General features: G+C 49.0%; 8 protein-coding genes across 8 annotated transcripts; 2 read left to right on the plus strand and 6 right to left on the minus strand.

The window, feature by feature from the left end:
- Positions 1 to 708: 708 nt before the first annotated feature.
- F5B22DRAFT_594078 (major facilitator superfamily domain-containing protein) lies at positions 709 to 3,951 on the minus strand. Its single transcript, XM_047974024.1, has 11 exons — positions 3,009 to 3,951; positions 2,839 to 2,860; positions 2,684 to 2,779; positions 2,551 to 2,626; positions 2,435 to 2,479; positions 2,310 to 2,369; positions 2,166 to 2,248; positions 1,785 to 2,091; positions 1,454 to 1,732; positions 1,255 to 1,394; positions 709 to 1,182 (listed from the first exon to the last, which is right to left on the minus strand). The coding sequence occupies exons 1-11, from the start codon at positions 3,298 to 3,300 to the stop codon at positions 978 to 980; spliced, it is 1,605 nt and encodes a 534-aa protein (XP_047833805.1). The 5' UTR covers positions 3,301 to 3,951; the 3' UTR covers positions 709 to 977.
- Positions 3,952 to 5,646: 1,695 nt separating this feature from the next.
- F5B22DRAFT_643381 (uncharacterized protein) lies at positions 5,647 to 6,566 on the minus strand (the record flags this gene model as incomplete). Its single annotated transcript, XM_047978259.1, has 3 exons — positions 5,647 to 5,790; positions 5,839 to 6,167; positions 6,221 to 6,566. 3 exons carry the CDS (start codon positions 6,564 to 6,566, stop codon positions 5,647 to 5,649), a joined length of 819 nt encoding a protein of 272 aa, XP_047833806.1.
- Positions 6,567 to 7,118: 552 nt separating this feature from the next.
- On the minus strand, positions 7,119 to 9,877 carry F5B22DRAFT_661186 (multicopper oxidase; the record flags this gene model as incomplete). The annotated part of the gene is made up of 7 exons (XM_047980349.1): positions 7,119 to 7,992; positions 8,061 to 8,252; positions 8,303 to 8,415; positions 8,479 to 9,182; positions 9,239 to 9,282; positions 9,337 to 9,494; positions 9,556 to 9,877. 7 exons carry the CDS (start codon positions 9,875 to 9,877, stop codon positions 7,834 to 7,836), a joined length of 1,692 nt encoding a protein of 563 aa, XP_047833807.1. The 3' UTR covers positions 7,119 to 7,833.
- A 1,876-nt stretch (positions 9,878 to 11,753) lies between these two features.
- On the minus strand, positions 11,754 to 12,518 carry F5B22DRAFT_502405 (uncharacterized protein). The gene is made up of 2 exons (XM_047972465.1): positions 12,366 to 12,518; positions 11,754 to 12,299 (listed from the first exon to the last, which is right to left on the minus strand). Exons 1-2 carry the CDS (start codon positions 12,416 to 12,418, stop codon positions 11,894 to 11,896), a joined length of 459 nt encoding a protein of 152 aa, XP_047833808.1. The 5' UTR covers positions 12,419 to 12,518; the 3' UTR covers positions 11,754 to 11,893.
- Positions 12,519 to 17,223: 4,705 nt separating this feature from the next.
- F5B22DRAFT_594112 (HAD-like domain-containing protein) lies at positions 17,224 to 18,765 on the minus strand. The gene is made up of 3 exons (XM_047974025.1): positions 18,435 to 18,765; positions 17,827 to 18,291; positions 17,224 to 17,684 (listed from the first exon to the last, which is right to left on the minus strand). The coding sequence occupies exons 1-3, from the start codon at positions 18,486 to 18,488 to the stop codon at positions 17,346 to 17,348; spliced, it is 858 nt and encodes a 285-aa protein (XP_047833809.1). The 5' UTR covers positions 18,489 to 18,765; the 3' UTR covers positions 17,224 to 17,345.
- A 346-nt stretch (positions 18,766 to 19,111) lies between these two features.
- F5B22DRAFT_634234 (putative 60S ribosomal protein L5) lies at positions 19,112 to 20,143 on the plus strand (the record flags this gene model as incomplete). The annotated part of the gene is made up of 2 exons (XM_047976949.1): positions 19,112 to 19,217; positions 19,248 to 20,143. The coding sequence occupies 2 exons, from the start codon at positions 19,112 to 19,114 to the stop codon at positions 20,141 to 20,143; spliced, it is 1,002 nt and encodes a 333-aa protein (XP_047833810.1).
- Positions 20,144 to 20,395: 252 nt separating this feature from the next.
- Positions 20,396 to 22,021, minus strand: F5B22DRAFT_502733 (uncharacterized protein). The gene is made up of 2 exons (XM_047972466.1): positions 21,834 to 22,021; positions 20,396 to 21,621 (listed from the first exon to the last, which is right to left on the minus strand). The coding sequence occupies exons 1-2, from the start codon at positions 21,893 to 21,895 to the stop codon at positions 20,823 to 20,825; spliced, it is 861 nt and encodes a 286-aa protein (XP_047833811.1). The 5' UTR covers positions 21,896 to 22,021; the 3' UTR covers positions 20,396 to 20,822.
- A 471-nt stretch (positions 22,022 to 22,492) lies between these two features.
- On the plus strand, positions 22,493 to 23,988 carry F5B22DRAFT_594116 (uncharacterized protein). The gene has a single exon (XM_047974026.1). The coding sequence runs from the start codon at positions 22,885 to 22,887 to the stop codon at positions 23,383 to 23,385; it is 501 nt and encodes a 166-aa protein (XP_047833812.1). The 5' UTR covers positions 22,493 to 22,884; the 3' UTR covers positions 23,386 to 23,988.
- The last annotated feature ends 997 nt before the right edge of the window (positions 23,989 to 24,985 follow it).

Here is a 24,985-nt window from a genome sequence, read left to right on the forward strand (position 1 = left end):
GAGGGTCCCATCTGCTTTTTTTAGTAGCCTTTTGTCGGCGAGAATGCTTTGCTCGCTTGCCGCGTGGGTGCTGGAACAGTTCAGTAGTGATCCTCCCAGACCAAATTGCAGACGCCTTTGCGGCTGCAGGCCGCTGATGCTGCTCCTCGACCATGATTCAGACGAAAGCTTAGAACAAGGATGGAGCCAGCGGTCTTGTTCAAAGTAATCACGGAAATGGCTAAGGGTTTTCCGGCAAATTCACTAGCTCAATAAGTAAAACAGATGATCGAATAATTGTGAAGGGTTGAGGAAGCATGTAACGAGAACGGAATGAATGCCGTATCATGTAAATGTGAGGTATTGGGTAGTGGTAATGTGACAATCCTAGATAGTGTGATATGAGAGATGCTAGCAGACCGCAGTGGTAAAGAGAAAGAGAAATTGAGAATCTAGAGATAAGGTGATGCTGAAGGCTGATAAAAATGAATGTACTTGGAGATACCGGGTATGATGGAACTGATCCAGGTGCCGGGTGAGTGTAGAGATCACATCTATGCGAGAATTGGAAAAGATGCCCACTTGGTAGATTGTGGTCATGAGAAATGTACCTAGGTACCTCTGTAGATAAGTCAAGGCAGGGTTAGGAAGGGAGGTAGGCAGGTTGAGAATGGTGGGTTGACGAGATCGCGTCAAGGAAGGTACGTGGGATGAGCAAGGTAGACATGAGTATGCACGGCGGCGTTACCTTGGTTCAACTTTTGTTCGCATTTAGTCGTCCTCAACAGCAACCCAAAACTGAAAGACAAGTGTGCTCGTATGAGGCGATGTGCCTAGCTACTAGTAGGTAAGCCGGTGATTTACGTATGGGAACTAAGAGTCATAGAACGGTTATTTCTTTCATTCCTGCTCTGTTGGAAAGGAACTGCGAGTGCAATACTATTCTCGCTATGTATGGGTTACGACTTATCAGTTTAACATTCCCGTTGATAACCTCTCTATACCTTGAACCTGAATCCGTGAGCAGCCGCCTGTCCCGGTAATGCGTTAATCGCACCCTCGACATGAATACCCTGATCAAGCTTCTTGTTGAGCCTCGTGAGCATGATCCTTAGAGTGAGAGCCGCTGCGATGGAGAGCACAGTGGTCCCGCTGTTGACACCGAACGCGATGACATATTGAGGCGCCATCCAGTCTTGATATCTGTTTTCGTTGTCAGCATAGTGCCTATTTATTACACACGTTGTGCAAATCATGTTTGGTAGGATGACTAACAGATAGCTGACGTAGATACTGGTAGCATTAGATACAGCGTTGATAAAGGACAGGGCAGCAGCACGCTTGGCAGGGGGTCGAGGCATAGTGTTGCTAATCCAGGCCAGTGATACCACGAAGGCGCCGTACACTCCCGGGATCTACCTGAGTGTTAGCAATTGCTTGTACATGAGTGTATAACATGAATCTAGGAGCTTACCATGATAATGATAGCAAAGTAACGTGGTCCAATGCCCGATGTGGTTGCGGCAATAATGAAACCCACGAGAGCAACGCACAGCGAGCCCGTGATATGCCAGAATCTCTCACCGGTCCTATCCGCATGCCACGCATTGAGAGAGGAGGTGACAACGCAGAGGACGTACGGAGGACTTGTCAATAGAAGAGTCTCGACCGGGGGATATCCCAGAGTCTTGACAACTGCAGGCAAGAAGTTCGTCACACCACCAGATGACACAATACCGAGAAGCAATAACAGCTATTCGATGTTAGAATCTTTGTTTAAATCAAGGGTGATCCCAGAGACTTACCAAGACATAAGTTTTGATATCAGTAAATGCGAGCTTGGCGCCCTCCCACATAGACTGCTCTCCACCAGCCCAGTCATCCTCACCCACGTCTTCTTCCAGCCGCCAGATCGCAAGAGCTCTCTCTTCCTCGGTGAGCCACTTTGTTGTCCGTGGAAAGTTAGGCAGAATGGGGAGTGCGATGAATGCCACGGCTACGGTGATGACACCCTCGATGATGAAGAGCCATTGCCAGGCACCATAGCCTCTTGCGCCGTCAAGGTTTGCCTTGACGGCCGCTGCGATCAAGCCCGAAAATGCACCGGAAATACTACAAATGGCGAAAGTCAGTAATCTCCTTCAACTTGAAATGATAGAAAAGAGGCACTTGAAGGAAATACTCACAGTGCACCCGAGTATAGAAGAGCAGTGCGTAGACCGAGTTCTTTTCTCGTGTACCAGCAGCTGAGGTAGTACAAACATCCAGGCTGTTGTGAATGAGGATCAGTATCAATAGATATGCTTGGCGTGGGGTGCATCAGAACTTACAAAGTACACAGCTTCAACGAAACCCAAGAAGAATCGTACCGCGAGTAGACCGCCAAAGTTCTAGGGTGCTCATATTAGTTCGATATATTCATCCGTGTATTGAGAGGTTGCTTGTGTTTGCTTACTGTTACTGCTGCTGTAGATGCTGAAATGACGCCCCAAACTGCCATCTATATCATACAAAGTTAGTTTTTATGAAGATTCTGGCACAGCATAGCCGTCTTTCTAGATCCCGACTTACACAAGCCGGCAAGTAGATACCAGGCAATCCAATTTTGTTCAAGAATAAATTCGAAGGAACTTGCATCAGCAAGTAACTACACCAAGTCAGAGACACCGCGCAATCGTTTTCCGTGGAAAGTAAGTAGTCTTACCCAACGAAGAGAATACTGACGGCCGTCTGGAACTCGGCCCCTTTCAAGTTGAGATCCTCCGGCAAACCGGCCAATTTCGCAGCGGCGATGTTGTTTCTATGCGACGTTAGTAGGAAGACACTCTCTAGCACCACGGAAAGGTAATATTAACTAACCGGTCAATGTAATTCAAGATATCTATTCCCATGGAAAACTGTTAGCGACTGTATCTCGACGCCACGAAGTAATACCAAGCCGACTGGTCGCTGGGCGTTTCCCGCTCCCGCACGGCGCCACTTCAGATAAGCATTTTTAGGGCTGCCAAGGGTGCCGGTACTTCACTTACACATAATGATAATCATGGGGAGCAAGCGCCAATCGATTTTTCTGACGAGGTGCTTTTCGAGCTTGATGCGCTCCTCGGGCGTCAAGCGCATAATGATCTCTGGAGGTTGCAACCCTCTCGCCACAGCTTGCTGCACGTCGGCGACATTTCCGCTCGTGTCGACAACGTGGACGGATTTGGCGTCGTCGTGGGAGGACGATGCTCGTCCCACGTCCGAGATATGGCTCGAATCGGCGACCATGTCATCATTTGCGACCTTGGGCGGCGCAGGTCCATCCCCCGGTTTCTCCATTAGTCGCAGAATATAGAAGCTGCCTTTTCTATCTGGCGATGTACAAAATGGGTGCGAATTGGACACTAGGTAGATTGCCCGCAGATTTCTCGCAACGTCGACGAAGAGATGCGAGTGGAGTTATACAAACGAGAGGGAGAGACAGGTTTTATTGCCCAATGTGACCCCCAAGTTGCAAGGTCTGGCAGGGCTGGTTGTACCTAGCTAGACCGCTTCGCTCGGGTTTCCTTCACGAGCTCTAGCCGAACTCGTCTCCCTTCCACCAGTCACCTATCATGAACAATGTCGCTCAGCGATAGTGACCAGCACTACAGGAAAACAGACTCAAACTAACAGATCAGCGCCAATTAGCGGGAAAATGGGGATAAGAATTACTCCAGACGGAGACCCCGAACTATATATCTCCTCGCTCTAAGTGCCTCCCCCAACTCCCTTGTGAGTTGGAGATAGGCCCAGCTAGATGAACGTAACTAATACTATTGCAATCACACGAGGGCGATAATTACATAATAGCCCAGCAACAGCCTTCCCGGCTGTAGTCTAGCGCCGGTGAGAATCACCAGATGTTGCGAGGTTACCGCCTGCTTCACTACCATTCGTTGTGGTATCTCCTATGTCTAGCGTGGAGATGGCGCTGCGATGACCCCATTCAACCCCAACATATGTTAAACTCCACCAGTTCTAGTGTCCTGGAGATGAGCTTAGCCCAGCGCCAAGCCAAAGTCCCGAATGCGGGGAAACTTGGGATTTGCTGGAGGTGGCTTTTTCCTAGCGTAGGGGAAGCCCTGAGCAGACCCTGAGGAAGGCAGATGTAACCGGCATTGGGCCCTACGATTGGATGACGTTGGCAATTCGGCCCGTGGGTGAGAAGGACAAATTTTCCCGAGCTTACATAGTACTTCGTACGAGCGATCAGTTGCCCACTCGCCAATGAATCAAGTGATACGAGGAAGAGACAGTCGGGGCAGGCAAATGTAATTAATACCTACTCGGTATCTGCTACTACCCAGGATGTAGAAGTCCACAACACGATAGGGTGATGGTGAGAGACCGCATTCTTCTAGTACCTACGTATTTTCCAGCCTCGCGCGACGACGTCGTCAGCGCGCATAAGTTGGCTAGTATAGTGTCCCTATCCTTCTCGCCTGTGTGCTTGCATATAGACATTGAAGATAGAGTCGGTTTTATTACCGGTAAACTGATACCAAGTAAGCCGAGGACTATTGAGGCTATAATAGAGCTATGTAAATATATAAGTTGTTGGATTGGAGTAATACGTAAAGTGGTAGCCTTGTTAACTAGGTATACTAACCACTCTGCCTACATTGCCTCTATGGCAATACATTCGCTATAGCTACGCAAGGAGCTTTATATTAAAAAATAAGTTAATAAGAAATAAAAAGTTAAAAAAAGCTTATTTAAAGATATATATATTGCTATATGTGATGGAAACGATCTCTGGATGGCAATGAGTAGCAGCGCATAGGACTTCTATAGGAATTAATTAGACAATAGCCAAACAGTAGATAAAACAGCTACAATGTAGAAGTCGCCAGAACATACCCTCACCAGGGGCTAGAAGACGTGCCTCGATGGACTTGGCAACAGCATGCTTACGTACAACTAGCACCAACCGCAAAGTCTTACCTAAAGCGATTTCCTAGATATGCCCTGGTCGCGGGCAGGGTGTCGAAATGATAGGAGCGCTAGGCACCGCAGAGATATGAACAGAGGTGCAGATGTCGCAAGAGATACAGAGGTACGGAGGCGGGCATGTAGGCATTCCTGGAGTTGTAGAGGGTGTGATGGTAAGCGAGCCTTCCAAGCACTCAACGAATCAGTCAAGGAACGCGGAAAAAGTGGCGCTAGAAGGCGGGGCAATGAGTAGCAGTAGTGGCAGGCTTAGCGCCTAGTCTCACTACGCGCCCCGGCAGGGTAGAGAGGTAGCTGCATTGCCACAGCGGTCGAGGATGGTACACTCATCCATTTCGAATGGGCCTCGCCTCACTGTTTTACTTTCTAGGTATAAATAGGAGAGCTTTGCTCCCTGATGGCAAGAGATACAAAGTGGCCTAATGGAGTAGACCCATCCGCTTGTACTCCGTATTCCTCTATGTTGCGGTATATCTTATCGATATACTTGCTAACTCCTGAAAGATGTAGGATATGTGCAATAGTGCAATGTATAGCTAGTAGTCGACGCGATGGAGGCTTGATTGTCCAATCGGGAGTGAGGTAAAGCTCGCGGATTATAGGAAGTGCCGGTCGCCGGAAGAAGTATTCTTCAGTAACATATGTTCTAATCGTATAGATATGATCTCTATCGGGGACGGGTTCAAAGTAAACTTAGAAATCGCCAAACAATTGATGAAAATGGTAAGTTAGAGTAAGGGCATTGTACGGCCGGTCAATTTCGGGGCTTTGGATAAGTTCCGCAACACCCACGTCGAACATATTCAATATTGTAAGCGCAGATTGTTTAGAAGTATCCTAAATAGAAATTTAGCATAAGATATCGCCCAAATAAAAAATACGTACCAGTTTACCAATCTGATTTACTTTCGTAAGGGAGTGTGGAAGGATATGTGCTACTTTTAGCTGATCCGGCTCAATTGGATCGTTAGCTATTAAATTACTATTATCGTCTCGAGGGCCACCTAAAGTACGACGTCGTTTCATCGCTTTATTGAAATCAAATCTTCGTGATATTATATAGCGATGACGATCACGGATAAGACAGTCTCTCCGAAGGATTGATAATCGTGGTCCGGTTCCGGTATACTGTTGCCTGCTACTACCTTGTGCCTCTTGGACAGCAGAATATAAAGCGGGTGAGGGCTGCGGGGTCTTCCTTGTAGAAGCCTTGACTATAAGACATCATTAGCAGCTAACAAGAGTATAGCAGCTAGCAAAGCGTTACCGGGCAAGAAGAAATTAGTAAAAAGATAGTCTCCAAATTCGAAGAATTTCGAGCGGATATCTTCCAAACTAATAGCGTCATCTCCGCGAATCGGAAGCCCAACAGCTTTAAAGAAAGCGCGTAGGAAGTGATCGCCAGATTCTGGAGAAAGTGAATATGTATAGGTGTAACGAACAAGCCGAGGGTGGCTAAAATCTCCCTGAGGCAGCCCGGTATCAAAGTGCTCGCAGATGCTGTAGAATCTACGACTGGCATGGTCGCGCAGCTCTGTCTCCAAGAGTGGTTCTCGAGAAAAGTTGATAACGTTTTCAAGCGATGATTGATGGCGGTGAAGCGGCGATGCCATTTTGCCTGGTTCCTGAAGAACGTGTAGGAACGTTTAAAAGGTCAACTAGCACTAGGACAAGCAAGAAGGCAACACCAACACTTAATTGTGCATTAATTGGCTACCGTACTTCATACTCCGTTTCAGCCACACCCGTTATCTGTGGCCCGCCAACACTGATGTGGCTTGAAGATGAATCTACCTATGCTCTACCCTAAGGTCCCCGTTTACCCAATATCCTGGCTTCAGATATAACCCCTTATATTTGACAGATATCTGTGACTTTAACAGACTTCCAATGAATCAATTCTTGCCTTTTCAAGCCTTGGCGAAATAGTATCATAAAGTCTTGAATTGCATTAGTTTACACATAGTAACTAACCTAAATAGATGGTTACGGTAGGTGAGCAAGTATTCAGCGCTGAAATTTGGATGGGGCTACTGGACAATCTAGGATAGATGGACGGAGATTCTCCGAAAGCTAGGGGTGTTGGGATGAAGAAATTACCCGATTCAGCAAACAATTGCTGAGTAGGTTCCATTCTGGGCAACTCTTATCTACCCATACTTAAAATCAAAGAATATAAATCTCAAATGGTCTGCTGCAGTATAATCCCAGAATTTAAATATAGAACAAGAAACTAACGTTACTGTGCTGAAACCGCTTGCTTCACATCTCTTCCAAACAAAACCCATATCCCTCCCAGAATATGCTCCTATTGACTCTTTACTCCCGCTTCCCATGCTTATGCACCCTTAATTGACGCAACCGCTTGCTATATGCTACTTAAGTGACCGACGCCCGATCGATATCCAATCTTCCAAGGCGCCCGCTACATATCAAAGAATGGCAATGCTGGTAGTGCTCTGGCAAATGGCACGAAGAAGAACAAAATTCCGAATGAATGCAATGATGGGTACGATGGTTTCGGAATGAATGAATGGATGGATGATGGTTCGGTCTGAGTGACCGCCGAACGACTGAGGGCATCGAGTGAGCGACCGTTTATCAATACCACGAGAGTAGATCAAGGAATGTCGTCGTGCGTATCCGCATTTCGAGAACGAGGGGGGGATAACGAGCGAAGCGACCCGGCTTAAGTTTCAAACGAAGGCGATTCGGAAGGCTTCGGATGGGAACGATTGAAAAGAGTGGGGCTGAAGTGTCCGAGAAAACGCCCCAACGCCAACAACCTTCTATATTCTGCGACGACAAGACAAAAAAGGGAGTGTGAAATTCTTTCCAAGGGCCTGACAGCGCAAACTCTTCCTGTCGGACGATGGCGATTTATACGCCTGAATCCTCCTGCTCGACGTTGTTTGTGTCTTGGTAGTCGTTCCATTTGGCGCAGGTGTCTTGGAGGGAGTCCAGGTCGGTAATATCGCCGATCTCAGAGTTGCGCTCGACGAGCTGCAGCGCGAAACCCTGGGATGTGTGCCAGCCGATCTGAATGTCGCGAAATAGTTAGTTATGGACAGGCCGGGAGCCGTACTGTGGGAGGGGGAAGTACTCACGTGGCAGTGTGCAAGCCAGACACCTGGGTTGTCGTTTGTGAAGGCAATGGCCAGGTAGCCGAATGCGGGAAGCATGGCCACATCACGACGCGGAGGGTTGGATAGGTTCAGCGGCGAGTCATCCGAGAAGGTCGCCATGGGTTCCTGAGCCAAGACGAAGAAGTCGTGGCCGTGCAAGTGGACTGGGTGTGCCTGGGAACTATTAGCTTCTGTATGCTATTTGCCGTCTGCGTGGTACTCACCAGACCAAGCTGCGACTCAACGACGAGGTAAGTCCAGGTGTTTGTCTCGTTAAGGTTGATGATATTCTCTTGCTCAGTGAAGACAGCACCAGGAGTCAAGACTTTCTCAAGGGCTGGAGAAGAGACTGTCAGTACAATAGTATAGCAGCGTTAGGTTGATATCTGGCGTTACTTACTAGGCTCGCCCCAGTCCGAGAGGAATGTGTTGTCGTTCAGCTTCCACTTGAAGAAGCCGCCAACAATATCTAGGGTAACGTCCATAACTGTTTCAGACGTGGCCGCACCGACATCAAGGGAAAGGTGAGGGACGAGGTTCGAAGTCAACTCATCTTCACAGCTATCATCGTATGGCCATGCTTCGGTCACAGGCTCCTCGACGGCAAGGTCGTCGTAGGTTACTATGCCCTTGATGTTGAGCGTCATTTCGTTGGTGGTGCAAGTGATCTGGGGGATGGCGCGCATCCAGTAGTTGCCTGGTTCCTGGTCGGCCTTGACAATGACATCGTATCGTTGGCCGATGGCAACGTTGACCATATCCGTCTCGTATGGGACAATGGGCACTAGATCCGATGCAATAACCGTCAAGGTGTGGTTGTCGATGCCAAAGCGGAACATGGTGTCGATAGCCGTGTTCACGAGACGAAGACGATATGACTTGCCACTCTCAAAGTTGGTCTCGAAGCGTGAGCCGCCCTCGTCGTACACGTTGAGACCGTTGATGAGACCATTCTGGGCTGTTGGTGGTGCACCACTGGAGGCTGTGGCATATAATTGGTCGGTAGTCCGGTGGAACCAGTCACTCAAGGCGATGATACCCTTATCCTCATTATACGGAGCAGAAGCAGGTCCGTGGATGATAACACCACCAAATACGCCATTCCTTGGAGATTGTCAGCTCGGATTCTCGATATCTAGTAGGTATGGCGATCTACTTACCAAGCCTGAAGGGAGAAGTGGCTGTGATACCAAGTGCTTCCGTACTAGCCAATGGTTAGTAAGAGCCATTCCTGACGGCGGAATATAGACAGCAGTACCTGTGTGGCTCTGAATCTGTACGTCATGCTATCACCTGGGGCCACGGGGCATTGAGTGATGGAGGCCACACCATCTTGCTCAGAAGAGTTCAGTTGACGAATGCCGTGCCAGTGAATGCTGGTGCCATTGTTCTCCATGCTGTTCTTCACATGAATCACTACACAAGATTCATTAGTACCTTGTTCCAAAAGTGAAGCTCATCGTGGTGCAAGGCTTACCAAAGGTATCACCCCAGTCACCCTCGATTGTTGGACCAGGTATCGATCCGTTAATAGACAGGGTCATGCGCTCGACGCCATCAGGGGCAAGCGTTTTGTTCACGACTTCAAACCAATACTCGCGGATGACGCCCGTGTCGGGAGCCTCCTCGTACCAGTTAGTATCGAGCGAGTATTCGCCCCAGCAGTTAGGGGCGGTGGCAGAGTCGAATTCACAGGCGTCAGACTGCCTGGGACTCAAATCGGAAGATGCCGGTGCGGCAGCAACCAGTGCTGGAAATGCTATGGCTGTCAAGCCAGATAAAAGATGAACGATGTGCATGTTGAAGGAATGTCTGAATAAACTATCGAGGAGAAAGACCGTGGTGAGAAGAGAGAGACTGTCCAAATCAGCTGCCGGGTGCTGCTGTTGCTGCTGTTGTCTGCTGGACTATTATCATCACGATGAAGGGAAACGATCATACTTATATATAAAAAACGGCGAGGACCAGCAAGTAGCGCTACGGCACCCCTATGCGGAGAACGAAGGCTGACCGATATCACCGTAGGTGCTGCAACGTGCCATAGCCTCACCCACGGCACGACAATGTCGGCGCCGGCACATCAGGATGCGCCGTCCGTCTAGGATACTTAGGCAACAAGCATCGCCAAAAGTTCGTTGTCGATAATGATGACATGGTGATGTGGAGGGTGGTTCATGCACAGTTTCTCAATCTATCGATTCAATAATCCAGGGTCCGACATAAGTCTAATACGGAAAGGGTCATGGAGCCGTGGGCTTGCCGGCTGTACAGAGTCCTGTATCAGACTTTTGTCGTTCGATTACCAGAACTGTGTGAGGGCATTGAGCTGCAATTCGTCATCGTCAGCATCTCCTAAGAACGAAAAGACTTTGTTCGTGTCCACATTTAGAGTGACCAGGTTCGGCTTCAATGGGTTTAGCTGGTCAGATGGTATTTGCAAAAAGACACTAACTAGTTCTTGTGATGGAACCCAGCCCACCCGAAGAGACAATCTCCCTGCCTCCTAGCTAGGTCATTTCTAGAAGACTTATCGACTCTAACTAACCCCATGATCGTACTAACCACGCCCAAGAAAAAAGCAAGAAAATCAAGAGCCGGCCTAGTACCTTGACATTATGAGCCTCTTGAGAAAGGAGGCTTAACAAAGCTGTGCGGTTCAAATTCAAGCACTGTCCAACGAACGCGGAAGGTGTTACGTGCCGTTACGTGCCGGGGTAGGCTGCCATTGCTCATTTCTACAGTATGTATCTGACAGACAATGTGTAGTTTTGTTTGTCTAATAGTTAGCCTATCGATCATATAGACTAAGGTCTAGGTGGAATACAACTGATCCCCGCTCATCTCACATGGATGTGTACCTGCATGCATGCTGTATGTGGGAAAAATATGGCCCAGGCGCATCGAGAAGGGGAACTAGGCGGATCGGCCTGAAAGCGAAAATCCGCTGTGGTCCCTGAATATCACTTTGCTGTACGATGGGACCAACGACAGTATGGATAAAGGTAAGCAGCACACGGTCTACTGTAGGAGACTAGGGTACTCGGGTATGGCACTCTGCGCAGTGCGTAGTGTATATGGGGTAGTTTGGGTTTATTGTAAGGATGTAAGGATTGTTTGCGCCTTAGTCAACCCTCCAAGTCGGCGTGGTGTTCACAACCCAACCTTGATGGTTCTCACTTTGCAGGAGCATACCCTTGACAACGGCAGCCATCACCATGGTCCGCCCATGTTTGTAATGACTAAGTAATTGGGAAGAGTAGTGGGTAGTTCTGTAGCATTGAGGTTTCGAAGGTTGCACTGAAACAGGTCGAGCACACATTGCCTGTACCTTACTCCGAACTATTATGACGATCCATCGACCCACTCGGCTTATAACGTTGGTTTGGTAGAAGGATGTAGCCTAGTCTTGGCTCGTTGATGCTTTGCAAGAGGAGCTGCAGTAGCCGATGTTGGTGTAGTTGTTTTCTGCATTTCGTTCTGCGCCAGGTTCTCGGGCAGCCATGACGTTTAAGCGCAGTCTTTAATTTACGACCCATGAATCAGCTTTACACAAGAGGTCAAGTCCATCGAGCTAGCTATTCATAGAAAGAAAATTAAGCATCCAGTCTAGTGTAGCGCCCGCCCCAGCTTCTTCTCCGAGCTGAGCACATGGGATCCCTCGTGCACATCAATTAGTTGCTTGTCTCTCCCGTAGTTGCGGCTTTGAACCTCTAGCAGACTCTAGGTAACATAGCCGCTATTGCGGGTCATTAACATATAAGCCATATATGTTACTACTACGTAGGTGAGTAGTGGACGAAGGAGTCCACGTACTCCTAACGTGCTGCATGTCCAGTGTTGCATAGGCCGATGCAATATCGTAGCCATCCATACTTAGTATCCGCCCAAGGAAGGACAAGGGAGCCAGCTGGGTGCTGAGGCTCCATTGGAGAGAGACCCGCAAACCCATTACTAATTACCCACATCGTTTGTCCCACACGCACGCGATGAAGCCGGTTGTGCCGCACGTGGAGATGAGTAGCATTGAAGCACGCACCCTGATTCCGACCCTGGCATCGTGTTGTGATGGCGAGCGATGGCCACGGGACACACACAGCCAGCCCCCTGCCGCCTACATGTAGTGTAGGCAGTGTAGGCAGTGTAGAGCGCCATAAGTAACGAATCCGAGAATGCGATCTAGTCGGGCAATAATCTCTCCTCTCAATGCGACGTGATCCTGGGCTTCATGATACTTAGTTAGCCTTGGCTTAAGGGCTTAATCCAGCTTAAATTAGCAACACGGCCTACCGGAGAGTCGGATCGAACGCAGTGTTATAGGACGTCCTCCCGAGAGCTGCCATGGGATTTCCCGCTCTGGCCGTCCTGCCAGAGATGAATCACCAACTGGTCATCCTCGCGCTGCTGAGAAAGCCATCACGCGGGAGGTTAGTCAGTTCCCGTCTTCGCTCCAACGAGTTTCCTCGGGTCTGCTTGGGTGGAGGTGGTGTACTAGGTAGGTAGGTCGTGAGTCACGGCTAACAGCCGTCGCGGCGCCCCTACGCTAATTAACTCCCCGTCGGTCTCCACTTTGTTCGCTTAATACTGCTTTGACATTGGCCCTGGACTGGCCGCCTTCGCGGAAGCCGCCTGCGTGTACTTGAGCGCATACATACATAAGTTTCAAACATACCGTAGTGCGATGTCTGTGCTGTCTGCGCACCGCCGGCACACTAAATACCGCTACCCGTAGCGTACCATGGTGAGCCTGGCTCTGGTCGGACTCTGGTGATGATCCAGTCCTGATATAGCAATCGCTAAGTCCGAAAACCAAGCTTTGATCCTTCTGATCTATGGCGAACATAGTAGAGTCTCCAGATTAGCCTTATTCTGGCCTTGAGTATGCAAGAAACCGAACACGGAAATCCTGAGAAATACCTATACCTCCCTAAGTAGGTACTTCTGATTCCGCTCTGACTCTGCTCTGACCCCTCCTCCAGGGCTCTCTCGGCCCAGCCTCGCTACCAAATATCTTTGTTATCGATAATGGAAAGGACAGCCTCAGCTATTTTTAGCCACGCCTTACTTACCTCAGCTTCGGCTGCCGACCTACCGACCTCACACTACAATAACCACAATAACCTCTCAAGGAGTCAATCACTAGGTACTGTCTGGCCTAAGTACGGACTAGTGCCAAGATTAATGCCAAGGTCACGATGTATTTGTCAAAATATCATACTAAAGCGATGATTACAATATAGGTAGTAGTCGAAATAGTGTATTGGTATGCAGAAATCGGCGTTCTGATCTGAATAGGTACCTATCTAGCGTACCTAGTACTATGCAGCAAATGACGTACTGGTCTATAGCGGGGTACGGTATAAGTAAAGTACCCATCCTCGATGGTACTCTCCTGCCGCCCTCCTCCATCTCATTACCTAGAATCTCATCTTCAGCCAGCAGCGCACCTGATCTGACCTGATCTGATCTGGTCAAAGCAGCACCTTGGCACTTTGCCGGAGACTGGAGTAGGTTGGTCGGTACTAGGCACGCACTGTGAAGCTCTATCTAAGTAAGTATGTACAACCGGGGGTCTTGAAGCAGGTACATGACTACCAACCTAAGTATGTAGGTACATAGGTACACTAATGAATACGAACCAGCGTTAGCCCTTGGACTAGGCCGCGAACAGCCCAGGCCATGCATCAATTGTATCCGCTCAATTGCATCCGCAGATTTCCACAGGCAGAACATGGGCCCTCCGGCCACGGCCATTTTACAATTGCTTATATCTGCTTCCGCGCATGTTCGCTTCCTGCAACCATCCCGCAACCATCCCGCAGTCAACCTCGCCCTCGCGCAGCTGGCAGCTACACTATCGACGGCTTTCAGGCTACTAACAGACTTGGCTAGGTAGGGTACGGCTGTAGTCAAGCCCCACGATGGCATGCAGGCGGCATACGCCGTGACCCCGGACGGGCCTCGTCATCTTTTTGCGACTTACACGTAGGTATTATTGTCTAGACTGTCATGTGCGGAAGCCTGGCCCCCTTAAACCCCGACAGCTGCACGCTACGTCAAGAGGCCTCGTCCTTGCTGTCTCCATCCGCTTTGCTACCAGGAAGTTCCCGACTTCTTAGTAGGTAATTGTCCAGCTTGGAGATGTTGGGGATGGGGATGGGGATGGGGGAGAGAGAGAAATCGATCGATACTATGTAAATCGTCGGAAAGTAACAACTAGGTATTGTCGAACGCCGACTACCTACAAACCAGCCAATCCGGAGTTTGCATATTGCCGCACCCTCGATGCCTGCGACTTCCACGTTCATTACAAAGTAGACGTCACAAAAAGCTACAGGCCATAGTTGCAGTCACCCACAGATCTACCTCGATGGTATCTACGAAGTGATGTCTGTGTGTGATGAACCGGTATATGAGCGATACCTGGATCTTGTTACTACTGTGTTTGCAGCAATCCAGCAGCCACTTCCGTAGGTGGCGTTCTCTCCACCCCAGCTACTCCAACCGATTGGGGCGCATCATGGGCGTAATAATATTCCTCCGCTCGCTAAACGGCAGGTCAGCAGCGCTGTATCTGCGGCTCGGCAAGCCACACGAACAAACGCCTGGGAGGTATCATCACCACGCCGTATTGCGGCGTAGCTTCAGCAGGTCCTAAATGATCCGAACCACCGACGCTACCCATCAAGCTGGTAACGAACGGGACGTGGAGGAATCTGCCAGGGTGGCACCTCATAGGCTTTCTCTAGCGGCACGGCTGAACAGGAATCTAACATGGTCCAACCCGCACTTCCGCTAACTCAGCCGTATGAACACCGTCAAGATCGCGTGACGGTGGGATTTCGATTACTCTCATCCTAGGTGAGCCTGACTCAGATTCATAAATGCAACGTGATTCATGCTTGGGGTAATGCTTGGGTGTCTGTGTGCGCTCCAGTGAGTGTCGCCAATTGTTCCCTTTTTCGATGATTATAAACTACGCTCTTTTTATCCTCGTTGCCTAATGTTACAGCGAGCTCGTAACGTGCCTGCTTATCAAATTCTCGCCAAAGCCTTGTCTCGGTGTTACACGGCTGGTAAATATCGCCGAGCTTGTGGCCGCACCCGAGACGTAGCATCGGTCCCGATGCTCTTGCAGGGCCAAGTAGTAGCGTCGAGAGCTTAACCGAATATGCGGTCTGACCACCTGGTCTACTATTCGCTGTATATTCTCAGTACAGAGCACACTCGAGGTGAACGTGAAAATATTGGTCTGGCCTCCATGTAATGCCTCGTCGGTTCGCGTTGATAAAGGTGGGGTGAGCACACCTCTTGGAAGGAAATAACCCTTCTAGATTCCACCTACCGTGCCGCTTCTCTGTCAAGCGCCAAGACCTGGCGACTATTGTAACTTCTCGGTAATCGATGCCAAGAAGACCAGTCAACTCTCGTGAGCGAGGTCTCCTCACAGAATCCGTCCAACCCCTCGTCTCGTAAACGCAATCAGACTCGTGAGAGCTAACGGTGTCTGCTCAGAAAACAAGGAAAGGGGGCCACAATAGGACTCAAGAGCCTGTATCGACCAGTCTCGCCGGCTGCAGCCAATGATTCGTGACGACTTGTTGGTAAGCTGCTTCGCCTCGTGCATCAAGCTGCAAAGGATTACCCAGCATGCCATTCAGGAGATAGAGCGGAGTGTGGACTCTTCTTCTAGAAGCAGGAACGCATGTCGCACCTTCGCTGCACTTCGGGCTTATGTTCGGGACGCTCGCGGGAGGCCATGACCGTGTTGCCGCTTGCAACATTGCGATGGTAAGTGCGGAGGTATGTCCCGTGTTGACATGATGCGAGGGGGGAAGTTCTTGGCAATGAACCGTAGAACCGTTGATGCCCGTATAGAAGCACGAGAATCGACTCTTGTTTGACTTGAACCCGGAGGTAGCTCTTCCCGAACAATACCATGATGATAGAGTCTGAGTTATAATTGTTCTCTTGGATACGTTAACTTGGTGCAAAGTGAGAGAGCACTACCAATACTCAACGGAGATGAGCGGTGAGCGATCTTGTTACGACTTCAGTCGTTCGTTGGGTCCTCGAAGACCTGGTCCTTGTAGAGGGTCTCGGCGAGAACAGTCTGTGTAGATGGTAGCTACCCCTAGTTGTGAGGGAACGCTATACGACATACTGGGCGGTGCAGTCGATGTGGGCGCTTAGGTTTCGGGCTATTATTGTTGAGGATGCAAGATCATGAATGTTCGTTGCTGCACAGGGAGCCTAGACTGACGATCTTTGCCATTTTTGAATCATCTTTTTTTTCTACACGTTCAGTAGAAATGTGACGCGTTGAGGAGCCGGGTTGTGGAGTCTATCACATATAGAACCCTGAATATAGCCCTGCAAAGTAGTATTCGAGCATCACCATACAGGTTCGACAGTAACGTATATCTTGGCAAGGTATCTTTTCGCGGCCATAAGTCCCATCATTCTAGACACAATCATTTCAATCGGCTCTGTATCGCGTTCTAGAATCATAAGTCGTTCTATTCAGAACAAAAATTGTTAGTCCACTCGTTTTACAACAGTAGGTACTCTTCCTTCCTTACACAGTATATTTGAAACGTTAACAACATTACAGAAACAATACTGATCTGCATTAAGAGCTTCTAGAAAATAAGTCTGCAAGATCGGCCGCTATCTGATGAGATTGGATCTCCGTCCCCGGCCCTTGACCCTGCGTAGATTCAGATTGTTCGGCTCATGATGCGGTCGGGGGACATCATCTTTCGGTCAAACGGCCGAGCCCCGATGCTACTTATGTAACCAAAGGTGGTGTGATGCATCCGACAACGGCCGATGCTTCACACTGGACCTGACATTACCATTTCGTAAGGAGCACATTGGAGTAGGCATCATCTCAGTGATGGCTGATAAAGGGTGAATAATATGGCGCATTGGACCACGACCCCTGATCAGTAAAGGCCAGTAGGTGGTCTACTGGTTCAATAGAATAGGCAGCTCTCGTATATCTGATGACAAGTAGTTGCCCCTCACTGTGAAAATATTATTCAGAAAACGCACCGCGGCAGGTGATTCTTGGTCTAGGTAGGCCAGATGTGCTCTTATCACGAGATTTAGAGTTAACTAGTGACATCAGAAACCACAAGTAAGTGTTGCGATGAGACTTGCTTAACTACAACAGCAGGCTATATCAATAGGTGGATGAAAAAGTAGAATTAGAATGTAGCACTGCAATACTGCCTAGCTAGTAAAGTCAAGTTCAAGTCTATTTCATCATATCTTCGCTATTGGCTTGTTTAGCTTAGGTTTGAGCGGTATTCTAGGGTGGTCTCCAGCTAATTGGAGGCCAGTGATAGCTTCGAGCTCATCTACAGCCTCAAAAGCTTTGCCCAGTGGGACTTTGATGGTACGGAATCCTATGTTGCGACCACCCTTAAGGTTTTCCCCAATGTCGTCGAGAAATACCACCTCAGCTGCAGTCACCCCATCCATCCATCCACGCGACTGGCCTTTCTCCGAGGAAGCATTAGCTCGCGCGAATCTGTCGACTTCTTGTAGTGTATATTTGTAAATGCGAGGATCTGGCTTTCGTAGCCCTACGTGAGCCGATGACTGCAACATCCGGGGTCAGCTATTGTCACTATAAGCGGCATTACGTAGTCCTAAGGCTTTCAGAAGGAGATATAACCGAAGCCTTATTCTTCATGGGTGCTCTTGACGGGGAGAAAATATCTCCAACCAGAAAGTTGCTTACCACAAAGACATCAAATAGACTTCGAACCGGGTCGTCATAGAAATCATCGCGAAAGAGCGGGTGGCCCTTGGGAAAGATGACAGTATTACTCATAGCGGCAAGAATGAAGTGACCATTCTCCTTTAATCGCTGTAGGGCTGGATACATCCACGGATCAGGGGCCATGGAAGCAGTCATCATGTCGTTGAAAAGCCAACGTCCGTCCATCTTCGGAACATCAGGGACATGTTGCGGCCTGCTCAAATCCTTCGCTGCCTGCGCCTTGTAAAACGCAGTCCACCTCTCGGCATTATGTAAGTCCTCGTTGAAACCAGCATAGAAGGCATCGTCCAAGAGGATCTCTCCGCGCTCGAGTCGGTGCCAGAAGCCATTTGGCGCCGTTTTAGATATAGAATAGTTGACCCAACCGGGAGGAATCCCAAGGCTAAGCTCATAGTCCAGGATTGACTGAAAGGGTGAGACGACCTGAGACCTTGTTAGCTTCCAAAGAAGGAAGTTCCCATGGACAGCAAGGATGAGATGCATCTAGTATTCGGAATCGTAATACGCTTGAAAGATGAATTGTGATGCATGATATGAGGAAATTGGCTGTTTCATCTTCAACTCACACAAACACCGCCGATATCAAATAAAAGCACTTTAGGGGGTTTTTGATCTGCCATGATATTGGTACTCGAGGCAGGTTTCACGAAGCGGCGACGGGTAGAAAAAGGCGAATCAATATTAAACTGAAAGCAAGCAATTCTCAATTCTCACAGAGAAGTGCTCAAGAGGTTATTCAAGATACCACGCCAACACTGATCACCAGCCTCGGCATCCTGCACACCGAAGATCGTAGATCTTCATATACACCTGGGTAGGTAAATATTGTAGCTGAACATCTCCTGGACCTCGGTACACTGGCCCAGGTAGCTACTCTGAGTACGTACCTAGTAGAGGCGCGGGAGTGGTCTGTGCACCGAGTGCATTGCCGTCGTCGTCGCCCACCAAAGTCGTAGTTCCTCGAGACCCACCATTTTATGCTATCGGCCAATCAGAAGCGTTGAATCCCAAGCGAGTTTTCGCCCACAAAAATTCAAGCCCACCATCTTTTTCTTGAGTGCGGGTTGGGATATCATTTCTTGTCAACAGCATCCAAATCAACCTGAACTGTTCAACGAGCTGATACCGTCGCCAATCAGCCAAATCAGTCAAGATGGTAAGTTAAAATCGACAACACGCCAATTGCGATGCCAGAAACGGCCACTCCAATTGTGCATCCTACCCTCGGGGGTTGAAAGAGTCCATGCAAGATGCTTCGGATACGGAGAATGATCTGAAGCGCAAATTGCTGACTCGGGGATATCGTGACAGGCCTTCCACAAGCTCGTCAAGAACAGCGCGTACTACAGGTGAGTATCTCTCTTTGATTGTCATTGAAGTCCGTGGACTAACCAGCTGTCTCACAAACAGCCGCTTCCAGACCAAGTACAAGCGCAGAAGAGAGGGAAAGACCGACTACTATGCCCGTAAGCGATTGATCACCCAGGCCAAGAACAAGTACAATGCTCCCAAGTACCGTCTGGTCGTCCGCTTCACCAACCGCGACATCATCATGCAGATCGTCACCTCGGAGATCTCTGGTGACAAGGTCTTCGCTGCTGCCTACTCTCACGAGTTGAAGGCCTACGGTATCACCCACGGCCTCACCAACTGGGCTGCTGCCTACGCCACTGGTCTGCTCATCGCCCGTCGTGTCCTCAAGAAGCTCGGTCTCGACGAGACCTTCACTGGTGTCGAGGAGGCTGATGGAGAGTACACTCTCACTGAGGCTGCTGAGGAGGATGGTGAGGAGCGCCGCCCTTTCAAGGCTTTCCTTGATGTCGGTCTTGCCCGCACTTCCACTGGTGCCCGTGTCTTCGGTGCCATGAAGGGCGCTTCCGACGGTGGTATCTTCATTCCTCACTCCGAGAACCGATTCCCCGGTTACGACATGGAGTCCGAGGAGCTCGATGCCGAGACCCTCAAGAAGTACATCTTCGGTGGTCACGTTGCTGAGTACATGGAGACTCTTGCCGATGATGATGAGGAGCGATACAAGAGCCAGTTCGGTCAGTACCTCGAGGATGATATCGAGGCCGATGGTCTGGAGGACCTGTACACCGAGGCCCACGCTGCTATCCGCGAAGACCCCTTCAAGAAGGCTGAGGGTGAGGGCCCCAAGAAGACCAAGGAGCAGTGGAAGGCCGAGAGCAAGAAGTACCAGACTCCCAAGTCTACCAAGGCTGAGAAGGAGGAGAGAGTCAAGGCCAAGATCGCCGAGTTGCGTGACGCTTAAAATACAGGCAGGGTATAAAAGAATAAAAAAGGAATGTCCTTGTTGCACTTTACGGTTGTCTTTCGGCATAGGGAGTTCATGGGAATGGCATTCTCGGCAGGTTACTTAATGAAATGATGAATTAAGACTCTGTCAATATATTGATTTTTCACGTGATCATTCCACCTGTCGCCACACCTGTTTTTCGAAATTGTCAAAGAACTTATCTTAGTATGCTCTATGAATCAGCATGGTCGACACAATTGTGTTTCAGCCGTGGTACATTACAATCATGTTGTTACAGTGGGATCTCTAGCACAATTTCATGAGCGCTACGATGTGATTATGCGTCCTAGCATTAAGTCTATTAGTGCCCGAGATCCCTAAAAACAGTACAACGTAAACCCGAAAATCAGTTCAGAAATCCTCTGCTTCACAGGATCTCAATTAACAAGCGAATAGCGAATAGCGCACACGCCATCTCACGTTTATGCACAACTGTATCCAACAAAGCTCATCCTATGAGACATGCACCCTCAACCATGACCAGCACTACCCCAACTCCCCCTGATATCTCATCTCACGTGAGACGACTAACATCCACTCATAAAGAACTGTCTCCCCTAGACATGACACTGTCTACTCGTACCCTAATGATTGTTCGGTCTAGTTCGTGCTGCGTGTTGAGCCATCAATCGCCTCAGTTATTACTCTCTTCGTCCATCTTCTCAGCATCGTGGTCAGAGTCTTCAGTGGATGGGCGAGCCGACACGTCGACCATCGGCAAATCACCATCGTCCTTGAACTCGTCGTCTTTATCTTCTTGTCCTTCTGCTACCGATGCGAATGCGGAGAACTTGAGAGGACTGCCTAGTCGGCGCGTTGAGCGAGAACGCGGGCAGGGTGCGTACCGTCCGACTGGAGATAGCTGGGAAAGAGAGCCTCTGGCTGGAGCAGGGGAGGAAAGCGGATTGAGGAATGGATCGCTGCGGGTTGAAGAGCTGGTGGACTGTCTTTCGACGCCGACGTAATGAGATTCTGCGGGGATGCCGTGGTCTGGGGCCTTGGAGGGCGGCGACGAAGAGTCGAGTGATGCTTTTTTTATTCTTTTCCCCGCTTGATCATGGCCAACTTTAGTTGCGTGCTTTCTAGGCGGAGTAGCGGGCAGGAAGGAAGGAGGGCGCATTGGCGCTCTGCGTGGCTCGGTTGGTAGCTTCGAGCTGTCCATGGGTTTGTTGAGCAAGCTCGGAATTTCGGGGCGACGAGCCTTCAGGGCCGAAACTAGATCGTCATCGAGCGCTCTAATGTTAGATTGCGGCGCTGTTGGCTTCTGGGGCGACTGAACCTCGGGATTTGCGAAAGTCACTCTGGCACCTCGGTTTTTCTGTAACGAAGCTACTCTCCTCTCCAACTGGGCGACGGAATCTTCCAGTCTCTTCGACCTCGCGTCAATCTCAACGGCTTTATTGACGACGTCACCCAAGTAGTCGAAGAGACGCCTAACGTGAATATAGAGTCAGAAGTGGGATACTACTAAACTAAATCTGCAAGGTTATTGTATATGAGAATTGTAGGAATAGAAGAGAACAAGCGAGGTCTAATTTGTGGCCATCGAGGTGGGGAGAAGGGGGAGACGCAGTACTGAACAGACAGTGGTTGCTGAAAGGTATACCAGGAAAGACAGCAAGGTAGGAGATAAATCTAGACTTACTGCATCACCCGTGTCATGTCAGCCTCAAGTTCGTGCAAGTCGGTCTGATCCGCCATGGTCATTTATTATCTGGAAAATCTGTGTAGATAAAACACCAAGATCAGATAATCTACCAAGCCATGTTGGGGGCAAGGGGCAGTATTATAGGAAAGATGGGTTGTAAGGTATCCAACTAGTCTCTGAAGCCTGCGACGCCCAGATAAGGAAGACAATGGACCAAGTGAGAGAGGCAACTGTTATGCAATCATTGTTGCAACAACGTTTAGTGGAGGAATAAAAAGGAAGAGGTGAGGGATCTTGGACTCTAGGCATGGATCATTCCCTCCATTTCTCTGCGTTGCCTGGAAACAAAGTGTGCGTGTACGTTGGTGGACTGAGTAACTTCCTAGGCGTGTCTTGTTTTATGTTTTTGTTCACATGGGGACCCAGCAACACCGATAAGCAATGAGTATCAAAAAGGTCCAAGGCATTACTCTTTGCGTCTTGTCTTGACATAGACGTAATTCTCTCCTTTCTTCGTCCTCATTCGGTTTCACATATTAGGCACAGACAATCAAGAAGACATCTGCGGAAGGAAGTAGATGATAACTCATCGATAAAGAACTGCACTTGTCTAAGAGCACACAGTTAACATACCAGAACTTCAAGTTAGGGTAAGACTCATATTTAAGTATGTAAGCCATATGAGTGGCCTGTTGATATTGCCACAACAAAGCGTGTCTGGATGGGGTTCTGCCTAACAGCAATCAATCTCAATATCTCAATGGAGCCGCAATGACCACCAACAACCATAATAACATCTAGCCGAGGGAGCGGTAACAATTGTGCTGCCCACTAGCAATGCAAATTTTCTATTTATTTGTCAGCCACCAAAAGCTATATTGACTTCAACTCTGATCTTCCAACTCTATAGACCACATTCCCGCCATCCTGTTGCTTGACTACCACGCTTTGCCCACCCTTGCATTGCCTTTGACCAAAGGTCCTTTCAAATCGACTTTGCTTGGACTAGCTTCACGTCCTGCTCCAACTCGCATTGATACTCTTCAGGATGTGTTTCTTGAAGAGCAGACGACGTATATATTACCGCGACAAGGACTGGAAACCACCAAGAGACCTCACAATCCCTATTCCGTCGCAGTATCCTTCCCAGCTAGTATTTCCTGGGCCGAGCTACGAACCATTGCCGAGCTCTCAGATCACACCGCAAGCTTGCACTCCAATACCAAACTACCAGCAGGTCATGGCAGCGTCGACGCAGTCCTTGCCCATGCCGCAAGTTTCCTCGGCAATGGTACCCTTTTCTGCAATGGCACAACCTCTTGCAATGAGTCAGTCTCCTACAATGGTGCAACCTGCGACAATGCTGCAGGCCCAAACCATGATTCAGCAGCCTTATGGAATGGCACAGGCACCTGCGATGTTTCAGCCCTCTGCGATGATGCCGCCTTCTATCATGGCCCAGCCTTTCTCGATGACGCCTATGGTGCAAACACCTCAGTACTACGGCCCCTACCCATCGTATAGCGCCTTTATGCACCCTCGCTTCTGATAAATTGCCACTACGAGGCTATAAGACATCTACCAAGCTGTGAGACAACGAAACTTCGTCATCCACTACACACTACGTTTCGAACCATTGCAGTGGCGCTTCGTGCCGGAAGCAATCAAGAGCTCCCGGAAAAACCTAGATGGTAATGAGGGCGAAGGTATATCACAAAGGCGATCCAAGACTATCTATGAACGAGGCGGAGCATTGCATGCTGGGAAACATGGATGTTAGGGGCTTGTTGTTTGTCTTAGGCATGCCGTAGGGTTGTACCTAGACTAGTAGATGGATGGAAGGATAGATAAGCATAAAATGAATACCGAGTTGGTCGGTGGTCCGTGATCCATCTGTTCGAGGAATTGACCTTATGCCCGTCTACATGTCATTGCCTTGGGTATTGGTCAGTCAGTTGGTCTTGTAGTGAGTGCAGGTACTTATATGTGGTGAGGTTTGTGGAGTATGATTATCTAATATGGTGTTCTCGCTGGACAGACTGCTAAGTATGGATGTACTTTGTAGGCTGCATGATTAAGTAACCCCTGAAAGACCGAAAAGATGCCAGGCCATGCGCCATATTGTTAGACAATCATGAATTGCACTTGCGCTTCCCGCGTTTGCCCGAGTCATGTATCAGAACTTAGTGGCGATATGGCGGGGTCCGATTCATGCAAGGGATTAATTAGGTGGTCGGTGTTTCTAAGTAGGTCCTCTAGATACCTACATGTATCTAAGCTGGCCAGAGACTGGCCCTTGTATTTACTAGTAGGTAGTCTCCTTCGCGTGTGTACTGTAGATGAAACTCATACGGAACGTAAGGCACTGTGCGAAAACGGCCATTCTGACGGTGGTAAATCATCGTCACTTTCGAGCTATGCATTAGGTAGATATAGTAGATAAATACATAGAGTACCTAGTAGGTAGTCCCAACGTAAGCTTCATGTGAGGGAAAAAGCTGATGTCGGCTTGGGTAAAATCAACTAGGTATCATACTTACTTAAGGCCCCTCCCGGGAATCCCCAGCGTTGGCTACGAGTGGAGAGAATCTAGCCCATCGAGGAGCAGAGCGCGCTTATTATTTCACGCTACATAGTACCTAATCTACATGTACTATGTAAGTAGCGAGTAGTAAAAGGCTCTGATGTTGTTGTGGCCACAAGTTCTAGGCCTATCTACTGTACATAGATATTTGATTTGAACAGGTGATTCGCATTCCGTGCTGTGAAACCTTACCCACTGAAAAACAAGTATGGGAAGCGAGGGTTCATCGCATCCGCGCCTTTAGGACATGTCTACGAGATGATACGCAGGAACTCGTCGAGATATGTAGCAGTCGGGTAGACATGTGATCATACAGTCGAGGACTTGTCGCTGCCACGTGCTTGTACTGTGTTTCTCGGCGACTGTACATCACGTTAGCAGCAGGTAGTAAGTAGCTATACCCGTGTTCTAGAACATACCCGCCGCCAAACGTACATGTACATACATGATTAAGCGAATACCTGGGTACCTACCTATATACATACCAGGTAGTGTAGTGTAAGGTATCTATGCAGGGAGGCCAGCGAGGCCAGGTACCCAAGGGATGCATTGGTACATAAGTAGT

This window comes from Xylaria bambusicola (genome assembly GCF_022495145.1).
Source record: "Xylaria bambusicola strain CBS 139988 unplaced genomic scaffold F5B22scaffold_7, whole genome shotgun sequence".
Lineage (NCBI taxonomy): Eukaryota > Fungi > Ascomycota > Sordariomycetes > Xylariales > Xylariaceae > Xylaria > Xylaria bambusicola.

What these genes read in the sequence shown, in the direction of transcription:
- F5B22DRAFT_594078 (XM_047974024.1), bottom strand. Translation starts at nt 3,300, where the DNA reads ATGGAGAAACCGGGGGATGGACCTGCGCCGCCCAAGGTCGCAAATGAT. An exon ending in GTATCTACTTGCCGGCTTGT is followed by an intron (nt 2,480 to 2,550) that starts GTAAGTCGGGAT and finishes TGTATGATATAG; the next exon opens with ATGGCAGTTTGGGGCGTCAT. An exon ending in CATCTACAGCAGCAGTAACA is followed by an intron (nt 2,370 to 2,434) that starts GTAAGCAAACAC and finishes TGAGCACCCTAG; the next exon opens with AACTTTGGCGGTCTACTCGC.
- F5B22DRAFT_502405 (XM_047972465.1), bottom strand. Translation starts at nt 12,418, where the DNA reads ATGGCAGCTCTCGGGAGGACGTCCTATAACACTGCGTTCGATCCGACT. An exon ending in GCGTTCGATCCGACTCTCCG is followed by an intron (nt 12,300 to 12,365) that starts GTAGGCCGTGTT and finishes AGTATCATGAAG; the next exon opens with CCCAGGATCACGTCGCATTG.
- F5B22DRAFT_594112 (XM_047974025.1), bottom strand. Translation starts at nt 18,488, where the DNA reads ATGGCAGATCAAAAACCCCCTAAAGTGCTTTTATTTGATATCGGCGGT. An exon ending in TTGATATCGGCGGTGTTTGT is followed by an intron (nt 18,292 to 18,434) that starts GTGAGTTGAAGA and finishes ACAAGGTCTCAG; the next exon opens with GTCGTCTCACCCTTTCAGTC. An exon ending in GTCTATTTGATGTCTTTGTG is followed by an intron (nt 17,685 to 17,826) that starts GTAAGCAACTTT and finishes CGGATGTTGCAG; the next exon opens with TCATCGGCTCACGTAGGGCT.
- F5B22DRAFT_502733 (XM_047972466.1), bottom strand. Translation starts at nt 21,895, where the DNA reads ATGACCATGGCGGATCAGACCGACTTGCACGAACTTGAGGCTGACATG. An exon ending in GACATGACACGGGTGATGCA is followed by an intron (nt 21,622 to 21,833) that starts GTAAGTCTAGAT and finishes TATTCACGTTAG; the next exon opens with GCGTCTCTTCGACTACTTGG.
- F5B22DRAFT_594116 (XM_047974026.1), top strand. Translation starts at nt 22,885, where the DNA reads ATGTGTTTCTTGAAGAGCAGACGACGTATATATTACCGCGACAAGGAC.